The sequence below is a fragment of the Eptatretus burgeri genome, chromosome 12 (genome assembly GCF_056783735.1).
Source record: "Eptatretus burgeri isolate ZD-2024b chromosome 12, Ebu_testis_v1, whole genome shotgun sequence".
NCBI lineage: Eukaryota > Metazoa > Chordata > Myxini > Myxiniformes > Myxinidae > Eptatretus > Eptatretus burgeri.
In genome coordinates this window covers 83,949,774-83,965,503 of record NC_140972.1, presented here as the reverse complement: position 1 = coordinate 83,965,503, position 15,730 = coordinate 83,949,774, and the positions used below count along the sequence as shown (strand labels likewise).

Here is a 15,730-nt window from a genome sequence, read left to right as displayed (position 1 = left end):
CAAAGTATTAAAAGGTGGGATGCACATCAATGAATGAGAGAGGCTCAGCACGCTGCAGCTGGAGTCACTTGAGAATCGACATGAGGCCAGTAAGAATTTGAGCTGAAGTGCAGCGGCGAGTGGTGGTCAAGTGGTTTGGGACAAGCCTAATATCCTGTGCCGCAACAGCACATTGTGGCTTCAAGACCCTTGGTGTGCTGAGCCTCAGTCATGCCGGGGAGAGTGAATCCACAACACGAGCCACAACAAGCTCTTGTCATCTTCACTGAGTGTAGTCCGAGCACAGACTTCATGGACTCCTGACAGCATCTCTGTACTACTACCAGCGACATGCTCCATTTCTCCCTTTATTTTATCTTATACCAGAAAATTTTATTTATTTATTGGTGTTCCACCCCTCTGAAACCTTCCTCTTTTTGTGTATAGATCCAGTTGCTGGGGATTAGTTCTGATAATTCACTCAGTGTGTGTTCTATGTGGTGATGTGCTTTGTGTGTTTGATCTATATTGATTGTGCCTGTATAATGATAATATTGTCATCCATGATTATGACCATTATTCAATCATTAATTATAAACTTCAGCCAGCCTCCTTGCCACGGTTGTCATTGGTGGGGAAACGTTCCTCTAGAGTAGAATAACCATTCCTTCTGAGCCTGAACGGTCATCAAATTATTGTTCACCCCTGTGGTTTCAAATTCACTCAGTAATATAGCTCAGCGATTCTGGGGCAATTGCACCCAGCTTGACCATGGTCTACCCAAGATCCGATCATATTACAATATATTGTTATGCCGCATTAGATGAAGCTGTGCTAGAATATAAACCAGTAATTTGTTGATGAGATTTTCTGTATTGTTCGAAGTGCCATTATTCAAGAGCTCAGACAACAATACTATCATGGCAAAGTAAAGCTATTGTGTATCACTGAGTGAAGACTTACTCCAAAGTTGGAGGCGGCGAAGCGGGCAGATGCAGACGTCGTCGTCGTCGTGGTGTGGGCATAGTAAGCATTAATATTTGCCAACAGGTTACTCATGACTGCTGGAACACCAGGACACATATACTTGGAAGACAGGCAGGAGAAGTGACTGCGGTACACACATACAGTTGCACAGATTTCTACCCATAATTCCCCCTGATCAGACAAGAAATATACAGACGTTCTCCCGTCTATGGACAACGTGACCTTCGTTGATGTGATTTATGATAGAAGGAGAATTGGGGGTTCAAGATAATCCTGCCCTGCAATGATGCTTCAACCACACTGAGCAAATGCCATCAACAAAAAATGCTTCCATATTGACAATAGTAATAATAATAACAACACTAATAATATAATATAATAATATGAGTTCTCTTACAAGGAACTTCAATGCAGGAGGAGGCCAATAGGCCAATCAAATCTGCACAATAGTTGCCAACCTATGTTTGTTTGTCCATGCTCTATCCTTTTATAAATGCTGAGCGTCAAGCATGAAAGCAGCACGTACCATTATTAAAGTGTTTGTGATGACTTTGCCAAGGTCGGGTTTCGTGAGACAGTTTGCATTCAATCCACCTCGTCAACTGACTGCATATTGTTTAAACTCAAGCGATTAACGTTGGTGGCCATTATGTATATATATATATATATATATATATATATATATATATATATATATATATATATATATATATATATATATATATATATGGAAAACTTGGTGTGTTACATTAAAATGCATATCTTATCAAGTTACATGATATTTAGGCAAACGCCTTTGTCACAAGAATATCCTTTAATCAACTGATATCCAACCATTAGTCAGTTGAATGTGGTCTTAACTTAATTTTTATGAACAAGAAAAAACAAAAAAAACACAACACGCCAGCACAGAACTGCACCAATTCAGCAAATGTTCACTTGCTTACCCTTCGCATGCCCTTCCTCCTCTCTTCATATACCTTCCTTGATGATATTTATGCTCTCACTCACAAACTTTCAAGGAAGCCCCTCCCCCTAAAAATCAGTCAATGACACTAGAAGGTTCCACACCTGGAAGTCAAAAGAAATGACCTTAAAGCTCGCAAATCCATCCAAAGGCATAAAAATATACCTTCTGGCGTTAACATATTGTTACTTTCGCCAGTAGGTTTGTCTGTCTATAGCCGCACATTATGTGATAATGTCAGCCACAAACGCCACCTGCTGGTAGCCAGTATCACACGTTATAGTTTTTCAACCGAGTACATCTATAAAGTATATACAATTAGAATGTGAGTATGTTTCTAAAGTATATACAATGAGAATGTGAGTATGTTTCTAAAGTATATACAATTAGAATGTATGTCCATAAAGTATTACAATTAGAATGTGAGTATGTTTCTAAAGTATATACAATGAGAATGTGAGTATGTTTCTAAAGTATATACAATTAGAATGTATGTCCATAAAGTATTACAATTCGAATGTGAGTATGTTTCTGAAGTATATACAATTACAATGTGAGTATGTCCATAAAGTATTACAATTCGAATGTGAGTATGTCTATAAAGGATTACAATTCGAATGTGAGTATGTCTATGAAGTATTACAAATCGAATGTGAGTCCATCTATAAAGTATTACAATTTTAATGTGAGTACGTCTCTAAATTATGCACGATTCGGAACGTGTTTTAAAGAAAATATAAAATACGTTCAATTAGAATGTGCATAAATCTATAAAGTACGTACTACTGGAATGTGAGTACCTCGATAGAATACATATGATTGTAATGTGACTACGTCTCTAAAATATATACAATTGGAACATGAATCTATGCAATAAAACCAAAAAGGTCTTTGTCCACTGCATGAACAAAAACAGACTTTCGTCAAGGCATCTCTCACACACCACACAAACACCTTACAAATTACAGCACACAAAACTATTTCTGGTGAGGGTGGTCTGCAATCTCGGATTGCTCTTCCAGTTATGTTTTACTTTGCTGTACATATATTTTGAGCTCGCATCTCCCCTCATAAACGAGTGTGCAGAATAGCTGAAGACAACTTAGTATAATTATTCATAAAAACTTGTGACAGCCTTGTGCAAGATCAACACCTTGAATTAAGATCATTAAATTATCTTCAGGAGCAATTAACTTATTCAGAGATTGGTACATTGGTTTAAAAAAAAATTTATTGGTAAAGTTATGGTTGAGGCTTAACATATCAGATCACAATTTCCAAAATCTAGAACAGAAAAAAGTTTTTATTTTAATTTGTTTGCTCATTTACTGAGAAACAATATGGGTGCAAACAATTTGCATTATAACCTTCATATAAGGCCATTCATGCATGAAGCTGCTCAAAGTAAAGGTAGGGTTGGCCATATAACCGAGAGATATGCAAACTCACCTCTGAGCTGTCTAGCCTGGATTTGAATCTCAGCTCAGCTATAAACTATCATCCTGGCATTTCGTAGGCAGGGAGAGGCATCAATGGGTGTGCCATCCCTCAGACGGACATTAAATTGGGTGTCCCGTCTCGAATTAGTTTGCGGATGTTAACAATTCCACGGTGTCATTTATGAAGAGTAGGCGAGCTATCACCAGCACCCTGGCCAAATTCTAAATTCCAGCACTGAGTGACTGCTGGGATGGCAATGGCAAACTATCCAGCATAACTCTTGCCAAGAAACTGCTTTGGCAGAACCAAACACTGCAAGCTCATCATCATGTTAAAGGTGAATGGTAAGAAAATCTCACTGGTTAAAGTATAATTTATGAGCTTATTCATCACAGACTTTGTTTAATTTAATGTCTTATAACTCTCCCTGGCAAAGGTTTAATCAGCGTATCTGGACACTAAATGGAATATCTCCAATATATGTGCTGTGTGCATCTCATTCCCCCACCTTGCACAAAGTGGAGGGCCATGGGGGAGATGGGAGGAACGAGAATGCCCTGCAATCAAGATAATCAAACCTTACCACATAATGGAGATAAACACAGAAGGGCAAGCAATATTTGGCAGCACAATGAGTGAATTAGCACAGCTGCTGTCCAGCTCAGTCTGATGAAGTGCCTTCACTTAGAGTCTCTGGTGTGGAAGGCTGAGTTAATTTTCACAGGTGTGTCATATGGCAGTACACAGCTTTCGGCTAATTACCACTTAAGTTTGGTATGCTGGAGTGTTGCATATTGTATAATATTTTTCATTTGAAGTTTCTCATGATACTGATACGAATTTCAAACTTTTCATTTTACCACATATGCTATGTTACATTTTTCAACCTTTGAAGTAATAGTGATCAGAGCAATGACAGGAAACTTACGTCATGGCCTGGTAAATTGACTCAATTCCGTAGCGCATGGCAAACTCATCCACCACCTCCTGGGCCGTTTCATCAAAATAAACCTTCCAAGCCTCATCTCCTTTTGCGTCTGGGATTTTTACAATGCCATTGTTTTGGACATCTGTAAGCACGTGGAACATGTTCTGTTTGTGAAGGGGAAAGGAAAAGGAGGGTAGGGATGGAGGGATAGGGAGGTTGTCAGAAAGTGTTGTCATTCGGGTATGCTGGTTTATAATGTAAATTAGTGTTGCTTTCCCATACAACCAGCCTGGATGATGACGTGCATTGTATTACAAAAATCATAACATGCATCGTACTATAAATAATACAATGAATCATACTGTGTGCCATAATGTTTATTATTGTGTATTGTACTCTCCACTGAAACCAGCAATAAAATATGCAATTATGCATCACACTCTATATGCACAGAGTCACAGTAAACCTGGTGTGCAGGCATACCATATGTAACATCATGGTTTTGGCTTATTATTCTTTCTTACATTTTACATTCTCCATGTGTAATCTTTCATTATTATATAGCTGTAAACTTTGCAAATGTAAAAAAAAGATTTTTTTTTTAATGCTTAATGTTTGACTGTATACCTACTTTCCATTCACATTATTCACATCCGTTATTTTCCATTCACAGCCGAGATTCTCCATTAACTCTCCCCCATCCTACCAAGCCAACCTGTGTCTGTCTGTCTCTGTCTGTCTGTCTGTCTGTCTGTCTGTCTGTCTGTCTGTCTCTCTCCCCCCCCCTGCTTGTTCATTCCCTTGCTTGTTTCAAACAGCCTTTGCCCCAATGGCCCACCATCATGTCACTTCACCGCACTTATGCCCTTTGTCACCTCGTTCATTCATTAGCTTGTATTTAGTAATAAAAAAGGAATGTTGAAGGTTGGGGGTGGTTTTTTGTAATAGGCAGTAAGAACCATGTGGATATGGCTGAGTGGGTGCAGGGAACGCACCTCGTGAAGGCAGGTGTATTGGACGTGGTATGCAGCGACCTTCTCCTCGCCTTTGATTTCCACGCTGATCTGCATGCGGATGGCTCCCGACACCACAGATTTGTCTGTTCGTTTCTCTACATGCCACACGCACACTTATTACTCCCTCCAGGCTCATTAGGCTTCCCTGAGATATGACGAGTGCAGCTATATAGTGTCACATTCCTGTCTCAACATTCCTGAGCACATGCTGCAGATGATTTTATGTTGCAAGGAAGACGTGAGAAGATGAGTAAAAACAGAAAAGAGAGAGTTACGTGCAATGATCGGGAGGACAAGCTATAAAAGTGAGCAACTGAGGATGGAGGTCTCGTGATGCAGTTACTAATAGTTACCAGCACAAGTTAAAAAAGGTCAAAATAATGAGGAAAGGTGGCATAAATCCCAATACAGGAGCGATAAAAGAATTAATTCTGTTTTGTTGTCAAAGATTTATGCATCCTACAATATATTATTTAACCAATCATGCAAGTCGTTACACAGCAGCACTACCTGCACCAGCTGCAGGAAGTGCTAATTATGCAGTTAACCTCAAAAGGGGAATTTGACCATAAAAAGGAAGGGAAATTACAGATTCGTTTTGAAACTTCACTATGTTTGGAAAAAAAACCAAGAAAAGTCATCAAGTGAAATGCTCCTCTGAACAGCTGTTGCAGCTTTCACTGAGGATTAAATTTCTGATGCAGTCAGTTCTGATGGCTTGGTTTTAAAGTAGTGATTATAAATGCTCCCAGGCACAGAACTCTCAACATCACAGGGATGTGTGAATATGCTTGTGAATTAGACAAAATTCCTCACCGCATCTTCAGGTATAATTAAACCAGAAACTCTGTGAGTGTTTACCGATTCCTCAAAAATCTGACAAAATGCGAAACAATAACTGCATTTTGAGACGATAAATCACTAAATTTTCCCTTCAAATGCCCTGTGCATTCAATGTGTTTTGCAGTTTTCTTTCCAAGGGATCTGCACCAGAAAGATGTTCGCCGATGCATGTATCCAAATTGATATACTGGAGTGCTAAAAAAGTTGTACACGTTGTAGTTGTACGTGAACAAAAGTTGTACATGAACGAGTCCAAAGCATATAGTGTATGTCAGTGTTTTCTATATTTTTTCACCGTAATATATATATATATATATATATATATATATATATATATATATATATATATATATATATATATATATATATATATATATATATATATATATATATATATATATATATATATATATATACTCAACATACGTTTTCAATGTCAGTAAGAAAACATGTAACTATTATTTATTTATAAGTGTGCCTTATTAGAGCTGGCAGGATAGCCTATAGGTAAGCACACTCACCCCCTGAGCTGTCAAGTCTGAGTTCTAATCACATCCCAGCTATAAACTGCCATCCTGGTGTTTCACAGGTAGGGCGAGACATCAATGTGTGTATGCCGTCCCTCGGATGGATGTTAAACAGGGCATCTCGTCGGCTGGCATTAGTTGGTAAACATTAAAGATCCCATGGTGTCCTTTCCGAATAGTGGGCGAGCTACTGCTGATATCCTGGCCAATTCCAAATTCCAGAAATCAGTCACCATGGTCCCCATGGTCCTCACGTGTTTATCAAAAGGAGTAGGTGAGTTTCAGAAACAGTTAAATGTCAAGCTGTTCCAGCATGTGTGTGAAATATTTGACACCAAAACATTCCATGGCCAATGCTACAAGATTGTGGGATTAATGAGAACCATAATAATAGCAGTAGTTGCAGTAGTGGTGTTTCCAACATTAACATTAGTGTTAATCGGATTTACAGTCACCCTGAGCCATGAACACTGTAGAGGAAACTGAAAACTAAATTGTTACATTACCTCCATAATACACTCAAAACAGCAAAAAATTTCCTCCTTTTATATAACGAATGATACAGGGTGTCCACAAAGTCTTGGTCCTGTTTGCTTGTAATAAAACTTCAAAACCGGAACAAGAATTTGTGGACACCATGTATTTAGTAATGAAGCATCATGTTGGCAAGTTAACACAGACTCTGAGTAGTTGATGCAACACTATATAAGGGATATACTGTACGCATTACACCAAATAACCCTGCATGCCCCTTTAAGTTATAGCAGCAAAATAGTTCTGGAGAGACAGTGAAATAAAAAGCAGTGATAGGTAAGTGAAAGAGGAGGGTGGGGATGAAGGAGGAGAGGGAGTTGGGATCGTGGAGGGATAATAAACAATATAAATGATGGAAATAATATATTCTAAGTATTATCAAAAGAATATATTGAAACACAAAAGTGGTTCTTCCACACACACAGCAAATGCTCAACCCCCCAAAAACAGCAATTGACATTAAAAATACAGTAGAGCCTCATTGAGTCAGATTTCAGATAAATGCAATTCACAGTAGGCTGGGAAGGGTCCGTTAAAAAAGTTTGGTGGCCAAGCACAGAAGAACATGCTCCACCATTGAATAATCTTGTTGTTTGCACATCAGAATTACCTCTTGTGCAGATGCAGTACACTGTTCTATTCTTGTCCCGTTCACCATATAAATGTACATTTATGCCTGTGTAGCGTATAGTGTACTTTAACTGCAGAAAGATGCATGGCAAAGGAAGTGGAGAAAACTGTTGGTGGCTCCTCACACAGCGAAAATTCAAAAGACACCCATTATTTTGGCTGTTAAATATGGAATCTTAAAGAAATTGGAGCAACGCATAAGTATCTGATACATCACGATCATGCCAGAATACAACAGTGGGGAAAACACAGTGTACGACATTAAATATATACCAAGGCGAACCTTCAATAAGTTCACCAAGACATTCGTAAAGGTCGGAGGTCCAAGGTTAGAAAGAACCGACAAGAGGTCCGAGGTTAGAAAAGCCTTGGGTGTGCTGTGCAGCTTTAAGTGCACACCGGACAGGGGCAGACTCTTCCAAAATGGCTCGTCAATTGTGATGCAACACACGAAATGATATAATTAAGGTTCATTTTGTGCAGAGGATGAAACGGCAGAACATCTCTGACTTCTTCAAACACAAATCGCACGCCTGACAATTTCAGCCTTCCCTCATTGGATGAACCTAAAACCTTCCACATTTAATTTCTGACTTAAGGCATTGATTACCATCACTTGAGATAAGCCGACAAAACCCACTATCCGGAATATGCCAATCCCAATCTATATTCTGGTTAAGCAAGGCTTTACTGTACATGGCAATGGTCTGCAGACGCCGAGAGAAATGAGCATACAGAAATGCACAGCAATGCTCAACCAAAAGACAGAGGAACTAACTACAGAAATACACAGCAACATTCAACAGAAACATAGTGATGGTTTCCACAAATACATTGAAATGCATTACTTACATAAAGAAGATTGGTTTACAATCTTTAAGGCTGTGAAAGTACCCCCATGCATCCATCTTATCCTAGCTCTGGTGTGATATAACCTTGAGAAAAATCCATGTGACTACTGTGTTTCAGCACATTTTGGGTAGTGGTTCCTGTTAATGCTCTGCGGAAACCTTTCTATCCTATAAATTGCAAGAGCAGCCTCACCAAGGTTGTACCAGATGTCCATCTCGCCGCTGAGCATGCGTACTTCAATTATCGTTTGGCCCAAGAAATCGTCGGATTCTCTCTTCAATCGTTGTTTTACTCGAGACTTTATGTCATCGTCTTCATCCCAGACACGCACCTTAATGCGGTCTGAAGAATTGTGACACTCACTGAGATATGGGAAAGAGCAGAAACAAATGTGCAGAGAGATCAAACATTAATAAAATAGTCAGGGTCACTTGAAGTATTTTATGGTGTTTGGTTTGTGAGAGAAGTAAGTGAAGAAAGACTAAAAAGAGTCAGAAAGGAGCCAAAGTGAAAGAAAAACAAAACATAAAAGATGAAGATCATAACTAAACTAGAAGGGCACTCGGTAGAGCGCATGCCTGATCCACGAGAACATATCGGGCCCAATACATTTTTGAAATATCATGCCATATATCGTTTTTGGCCTGATCTCTCAATGGTGAAGAATCACTTTAAAAATTAAATGATTCTCATATCCGGATATCCACCAACATCAAATCAAGTTGTCCTTTTCACACACCCAACCTGTCCACCAAGTGTCATCTGAATCCGTCCGCAACTTTTTGAGATATAATGCACACAAACAGACAAACAAACACAAACAGACAAGCAAACACAGACAGGGGTGAAAACATAACCTCCTTCCACCTTCAATGGCGCAGGTAATGGGAAAAGAAATTGAACAACAAAGTTCTTAAAGGCAACCCACAAAAAGGATAAGCTAAACCACATTGCCCATCATCTGCGACCATGATAAAGATGCTGTGGCTCATGAAATTTTATGGAAGCAACCATGGAGATTAGCCAACTCTGCCTAATGAGGTAATCAAGTCTTTGTATAAATTTAATTATTTACTTACAGTAGGGAGAGGCGTGGAAGAGCAAGTCTTGTCCAGAAAGGGCAAAAACAGATGTGACTGCACATTTGTTTCCTTGGAAACTATGTCCAGCAGAATTAAACAGAGGTGGCATCTGTCAGATTGGTGTTTGGCAGACTATGAGTTGTATGAACGAGTGTGCCATTCTTTGGACATTAAGCTGGGGACTCATCCACTCCTATTAGCTTGTGGACGTAAAAGATTCCAAGGCATTTTCACAAACAGTAGGCTTGTGTTGCCGGCACTCTAAACAAACCCCAAAGCTCAAATATGCAGGGGCACTGCATCAGCAGCACAGATGCATCAGCAATGAAGCAACCAGTGGAGATAATAATTCATAATTTAATCCTGGTCCAATATGCACCACTTCCATGGAAATTATTGGAAAGTGAACTGAAGTTATAATTGCTGCTCATTGATGCATTATTTTCACAAAGTGACGAAAAAAAGACTGATGTGTGGAGCTGAGAGGGGGAGGGGATAGGGGTCATGAAATCATTGCTAAAAGAGTGTCACTGAAGTCATGGCATCCAATGTTTAAAATACGGTGGATATGTGAGTGGCAGAGTTTCATTTTTAGATAATTCGATTCCACACTTGGACCCTAAACCAGCAGGAGACAAGTCCAGTGGGAACAAGACTTCTCCTCTGTGTATAAAACAATTCAGCAAACAATCACCTTACGAAATCATAGGATGTGTTTCCTCGGATCCTAAGGCAATTTTTCTGATGGTGCATGGCTATAATGCTGGGGAGATTGTGTTCCTGTCTATAGTATGGTGATAAAGTGAGTCGCAGAATTTAAGTGTGCCTGTAACTCCAATGAAGACTGCCTATAAATGGTAAGGCTGCCTTGAAGTTCTTACAGGTGTATGTATATGTATATGTTTATGTGTATGTATATGCACACATATGTATATATATATATATATATATATATATATATATATATATATATATATATATGTATGTAAAACACAGTGCTTATAGAAAGTCTACACTCCCTTTCAAAATTTTCACCTTTTGTTGCCTTATAGACTGGAATATAACTGCATTAAATCAGACTTATTCCACCTTTACTTACACATCGTAACCAACAACTTCCAAGTGAAAAACAAATTCTACAAATTTCAGAAAATTAATTCAAATACAAAACTAGAATATATTGATTGGATAAGTGTCCACCCTCCATATGATGTGAATTGTAAATGAGAAAGAGCAATCAGAGATGGCAGACCCTCGCCAGAACTTGTTTTGAGTGGTATATTTTGCGTGGCATTTGTGTATTGGTGCGTTTCATAATGAATAAGAGACATAATTACAACTGCCACTTTGTAAATGCTGGCAGTGATGACAGGGTACCAAGACGCCTCACTTTGATGCAACCCCATTTTGATTGGACACCTGACCCTGACCCATGACGTTGTTCAGTATTATTTAATTGAATTTAGAATGGGATGAAAACAAATTAAATTCATATCAAATGGAAGACCAAATGGGTACAGTCCTGTATTGGAGTCATGAGAAGGAACCCTAACAAGCAAAAAGCAAAGATGAAGTCATCAGGATGAACCGGGAAAGGACTCGCATTTCAGCTGCTACTCCTCTACCCTCAAACCCATCCAAGCACAGCCAAGTGAGCCTTTTTCAAAATAAATAAATAAATAACTACCCAGATAAAAAATTAAATTACTCTGGCTGCCAGACCATGTGTGTGATCAAGTTAAAATTTAAAACATGTATTCCCCATCACTACAAGATCATAATTGTGAAATTTCATGTCGATTGATTAAGTGGTTCCAGAGAAAACATTATTTAATATTTTTCTTCAACCCAATATGGCTGCCAAACTATGTGACCTTAACAACCTTGTACACCCAAGGCTTGGGGAATATTTGTGTGAAGTTTCCACTCGATCTGTCCAGGCATTCTGGAGAAAAAGATTTTTGTAGGTTTTCGGGTAAATCCAAAATGGCTGCCACAACATGAGATTTATGGCGTCATAGTTATTATAAAAATATCATACATGAGTAGTCACATTTATGGTGAAAATTTTGTGAAATTTCTATGGTGAAAATCAAAACCATGCCGCCCCGCTTCAATGGGACACGTGACACACGATGTCCTCTTTATCAAATCATATTCATAATGGGTGGCCGATCATGTCTGGAATTTCACGTTGATCGGATAAGGTTTTTTGTACAACAAGGTTGTAAGACTATGTGACCGATGATGTTGAAATTTTCAACAAATATTCCCCATGCCGAGTCAATCATCTAGAAAAAAAAATTCTCTGAAACCACTTCGCCTTTTGATGGGAAGCTTTGCAGTGATGATCCACTACTGTTGCTGCAAATATATATTTTTTATCAATGACCTCATCAGTTACATGATGCAGCAGCCATATTGATTTTAAGGAAATAATAAAACAATGATTTCTCTGAAACCATTTAACTTATCAATACTATACTTTCCTGGAGGAAAGATAACTGAAGAAGAGATACTTTGCACTGTGTTTGCTGCATACATTTGACTTTAAAATGACATCATCAGTCACGAGGCATGGCAGCCAAATTGGTTTCAAGGAAAATATTTTAAAAATATATTACAGAAACCGCAATAGCGATCGATGCGAATCTTTGCAGTTGTGATCCATTGCTCTTGCTCCATGTAACGCAATATGTTTAATATCGATCTGTTAAGCGGTATTTGAGAAAAAGGTTGTTTAATTCGGTTTTCAAACTAACATGGCTGCCAAACCATGCAACCGATGGCATTGAAAATTTGGACTCTGCCCAGGGTTGGGTAGAGGATTACTTGTCTGGTTTCATTTTGATCAGATAAGGTTCATTTTTCTATCCAATAATACTGCCACACCACGTGACCTATGACATCATTTCCCCAATGTATGCAGCGATAGTGTTAGATGATATATGGTAAATTTTGCTTCGATAGGAAAAGCGGTTCCATAGAAAAAGTTATTTAATATTTTTCTTCAATGCAATATGGCCACCGAACCACGTGACATTAATTATTCTTTAACACTCTAGTATCCCCAAGTCATGGTGAACAGGTCTGTGAAGTTTTAACTCAATCTGTCCATACGTTCTGGAGAAGAGGATTTCAAAGATTTTAGGGTAAATCCAATATGGCTGCCAGACCATGTGGCCTATGACGTCATAGTTAACACATTTTATGCAGCATGGTGAATCAATTATTTGGGTACAGCTTCACTTTGATATGAAAAGCGGTTTTGGAGAAGATTTTTATCTTCAACAACAAAAAAATATATATGGCTGCCAATCCACGTGACGGATGACATCATAATTTTTTGTGTTCACATCTTTCCCGAGATGAACCGCAGAAATTTTTATACCGATATGATATGATGATATGCGGCGTTCTACGTGTCGAATTATCACTGGGATATCACTTCACCGATGACGTCATAATCAAATTATTCTCATTCCCCATGCAGAGTAGTTTCCAGATGCCGAGTTTTAATTTTTTCCATGTGTGGTTTTGGGAGATACAAAGGCCCAAAGTTTTTTTTTTCTTTCAAAATGGCAGCTGCACGATGTGACCTATGATGTCATAGTTATCACAAAACATTCTGCATGAGTAGTCACATCTATGGTGTAAATTTCATGCCAATCGGATAAGCGGTTGCAGAGAAAACAGAGAAAATTTGCATGGATGTCCATACACGTACGGACGACCAGAAAACATAATGCCTCCAACTAAATGTTTTCAAATTTCCTCATGCAATTAAATAATGACATATCCTCAATGTTCTGCCATTATTGATGCATTCATATAAACGGATTTATTTATTCTCTTTAAAAACAGTTCTGACAAACCTCATTCAGCTCAGTTCAACATCTTCACCTTTCCAGCATCAGTCTGCTGACTGAAGGGTGACCTTTATTTTTCCCATTAATGTTTTCCTGATATTCATCTAATGCTCTAAAACCTCATATCCATTTGCCAAATACATCGCTACCAATCATTATTGTCTTTTATGGTTTGAATTATACCCCACTTAGTTACAAATGGGGGATAATGGGATCATTTTGCAAATCACTGTTTTGGGGAGAAAGCAGAAGGGGGGGGGGTGTTTTTTCGGGTGTGGGATGTAAATTAAACGGCTCGGTTTGAGGCTGTATATGGTTTAGCAGGGCTATTATTTGACGGACTCTGTTTTTTGAAGCATCCTTTGTGAGTGGAGAAAGCTGGCATATGGGATGACAAGGTGGTCACACTGCTGTGCTTGAGATAAAGGCAGATGGAAATAGTCATTAACCCCATGCATTCACTCTCATATGAGATAGCCCAAGGAGAAAAGACCCTGTGTTGGCATTGAACTTTGCAAATTAGAGACAAAGGCTTGCTGTGTGTGATAGTACTTTTTTTTCTGGAAGACAAAGGGTCATTGAGGTGGGGGACATGCTTGTTCGTTCATTGGTTATCTCAATGTCATCTGGCTGTAAGCACAATGTGCTGAAGCAAGAAGAAACAGCAAAACGTCTAAACACCATCTGTGATGAAAAAGCGAATCATCATCTTATTAAATGAGAACACAAAGGCAGCAAGGATCACTCGCATTGTGAATCAACCCATTGCGAGATGATGACATTATGCAATCATCAAGTTGTTAAGTCTTCAATTAATCATTCCTTTGGCTACAATGCTATAACTGACTGTGTGTCTATTCATAGCCTGATTGGCATGCACAAATAGCAAAACTCGTCTTGGGTTCATTATAACATTGGAGCACATGTATATAACTATGAATAACAATCGCAGACATGAACTATGGAGTCGTTGCAGGGAGTTACATTTGCTGTAACTATAATTATTTTGCACAGAATGTGGATATATATATATATATATATATATATATATATATATATATATATTATATATATACAGTTACATAAAGCAATAGCCTCACCGTAGGATTCAGAGTACCAAGAGTGGGAGGATGGGAAAGATAACTGAAGATGAGATGGGATGAATCTGTGCATTAAAGAGAGCAGGTTTCTGTGGAAGAATTCCTGGGCTGAATTAATATCAGTGGCAGTGGACCAGTTCTGAAGTGTACAAAAAAAGAGATCCCAACAATTGCAGAGGATGAGTTCCAGAAAAATACCGCAAATGTTTGGGCATTGTTTCAAGGGGAAAAGGGGGGGATAGGTTCCTGTAGATTCATAACTCATTAGGGAAAATCAAAAATCCTGTGAAAAACCACGAATATGTGAAGCACAGGGCCATGAATGCAGAAATAGGTCAGAAAACCCGTGAGTACACCCTCAATAAACTGAGAATACACCCGTAAAAAACCACAAAAATGTGAATATGCAAAGCACAGCAAAGCAGGTTACATTTCATGAACCACAAATATTCCGCGTAAAGCGGAACCACAAATATTTTGCATAAAGCGGAACCACAAATGCTAGGGTCAGACAGTGTATATATGTATATATATATATATATATATATATATATATATATATATATATATATATATATATATATATATATATATATATATATATATATATATATATATATATATATATATATATATATATATATATATATATATATATATATATATATATATATATATATATATATATATATATATATATATATATATATATATATATATATATATGTATATATATATATATATATATATATATATATGTATATATATATATATATATATATATATATATATATATATATATATGTATATATATATGTATATATATATATATATATATATATATATATAGAAATATATATATATATATATATATATATATATATATATATATATATATATATATATATATATATATATATATATATATACACGAGGTGTGTTCAAAAAGTATCCAACCTTAATTTTTCGTGTGTAA

At 37.6% G+C, this 15,730-nt stretch overlaps 1 protein-coding gene across 2 annotated transcripts in view; it reads right to left on the bottom strand.

Moving 5' to 3' along the window:
• The window catches only part of LOC147016015 (protein unc-13 homolog B-like), a 1,009,527-nt gene that overhangs the window by 186,136 nt on the left and 807,661 nt on the right, over positions 1–15,730 (bottom strand). For both annotated transcript variants that reach the window (XM_085848698.1, XM_085848699.1), the window contains 4 exons: positions 8,896–9,065; positions 5,297–5,412; positions 4,302–4,465; positions 943–1,090 (listed from right to left, as the gene is read on the bottom strand). In XM_085848698.1, the coding sequence (XP_085704824.1) occupies positions 943–1,090; positions 4,302–4,465; positions 5,297–5,412; positions 8,896–9,065 (598 nt within the window). The remainder of the gene's footprint in view (positions 1–942; positions 1,091–4,301; positions 4,466–5,296; positions 5,413–8,895; positions 9,066–15,730) is intronic.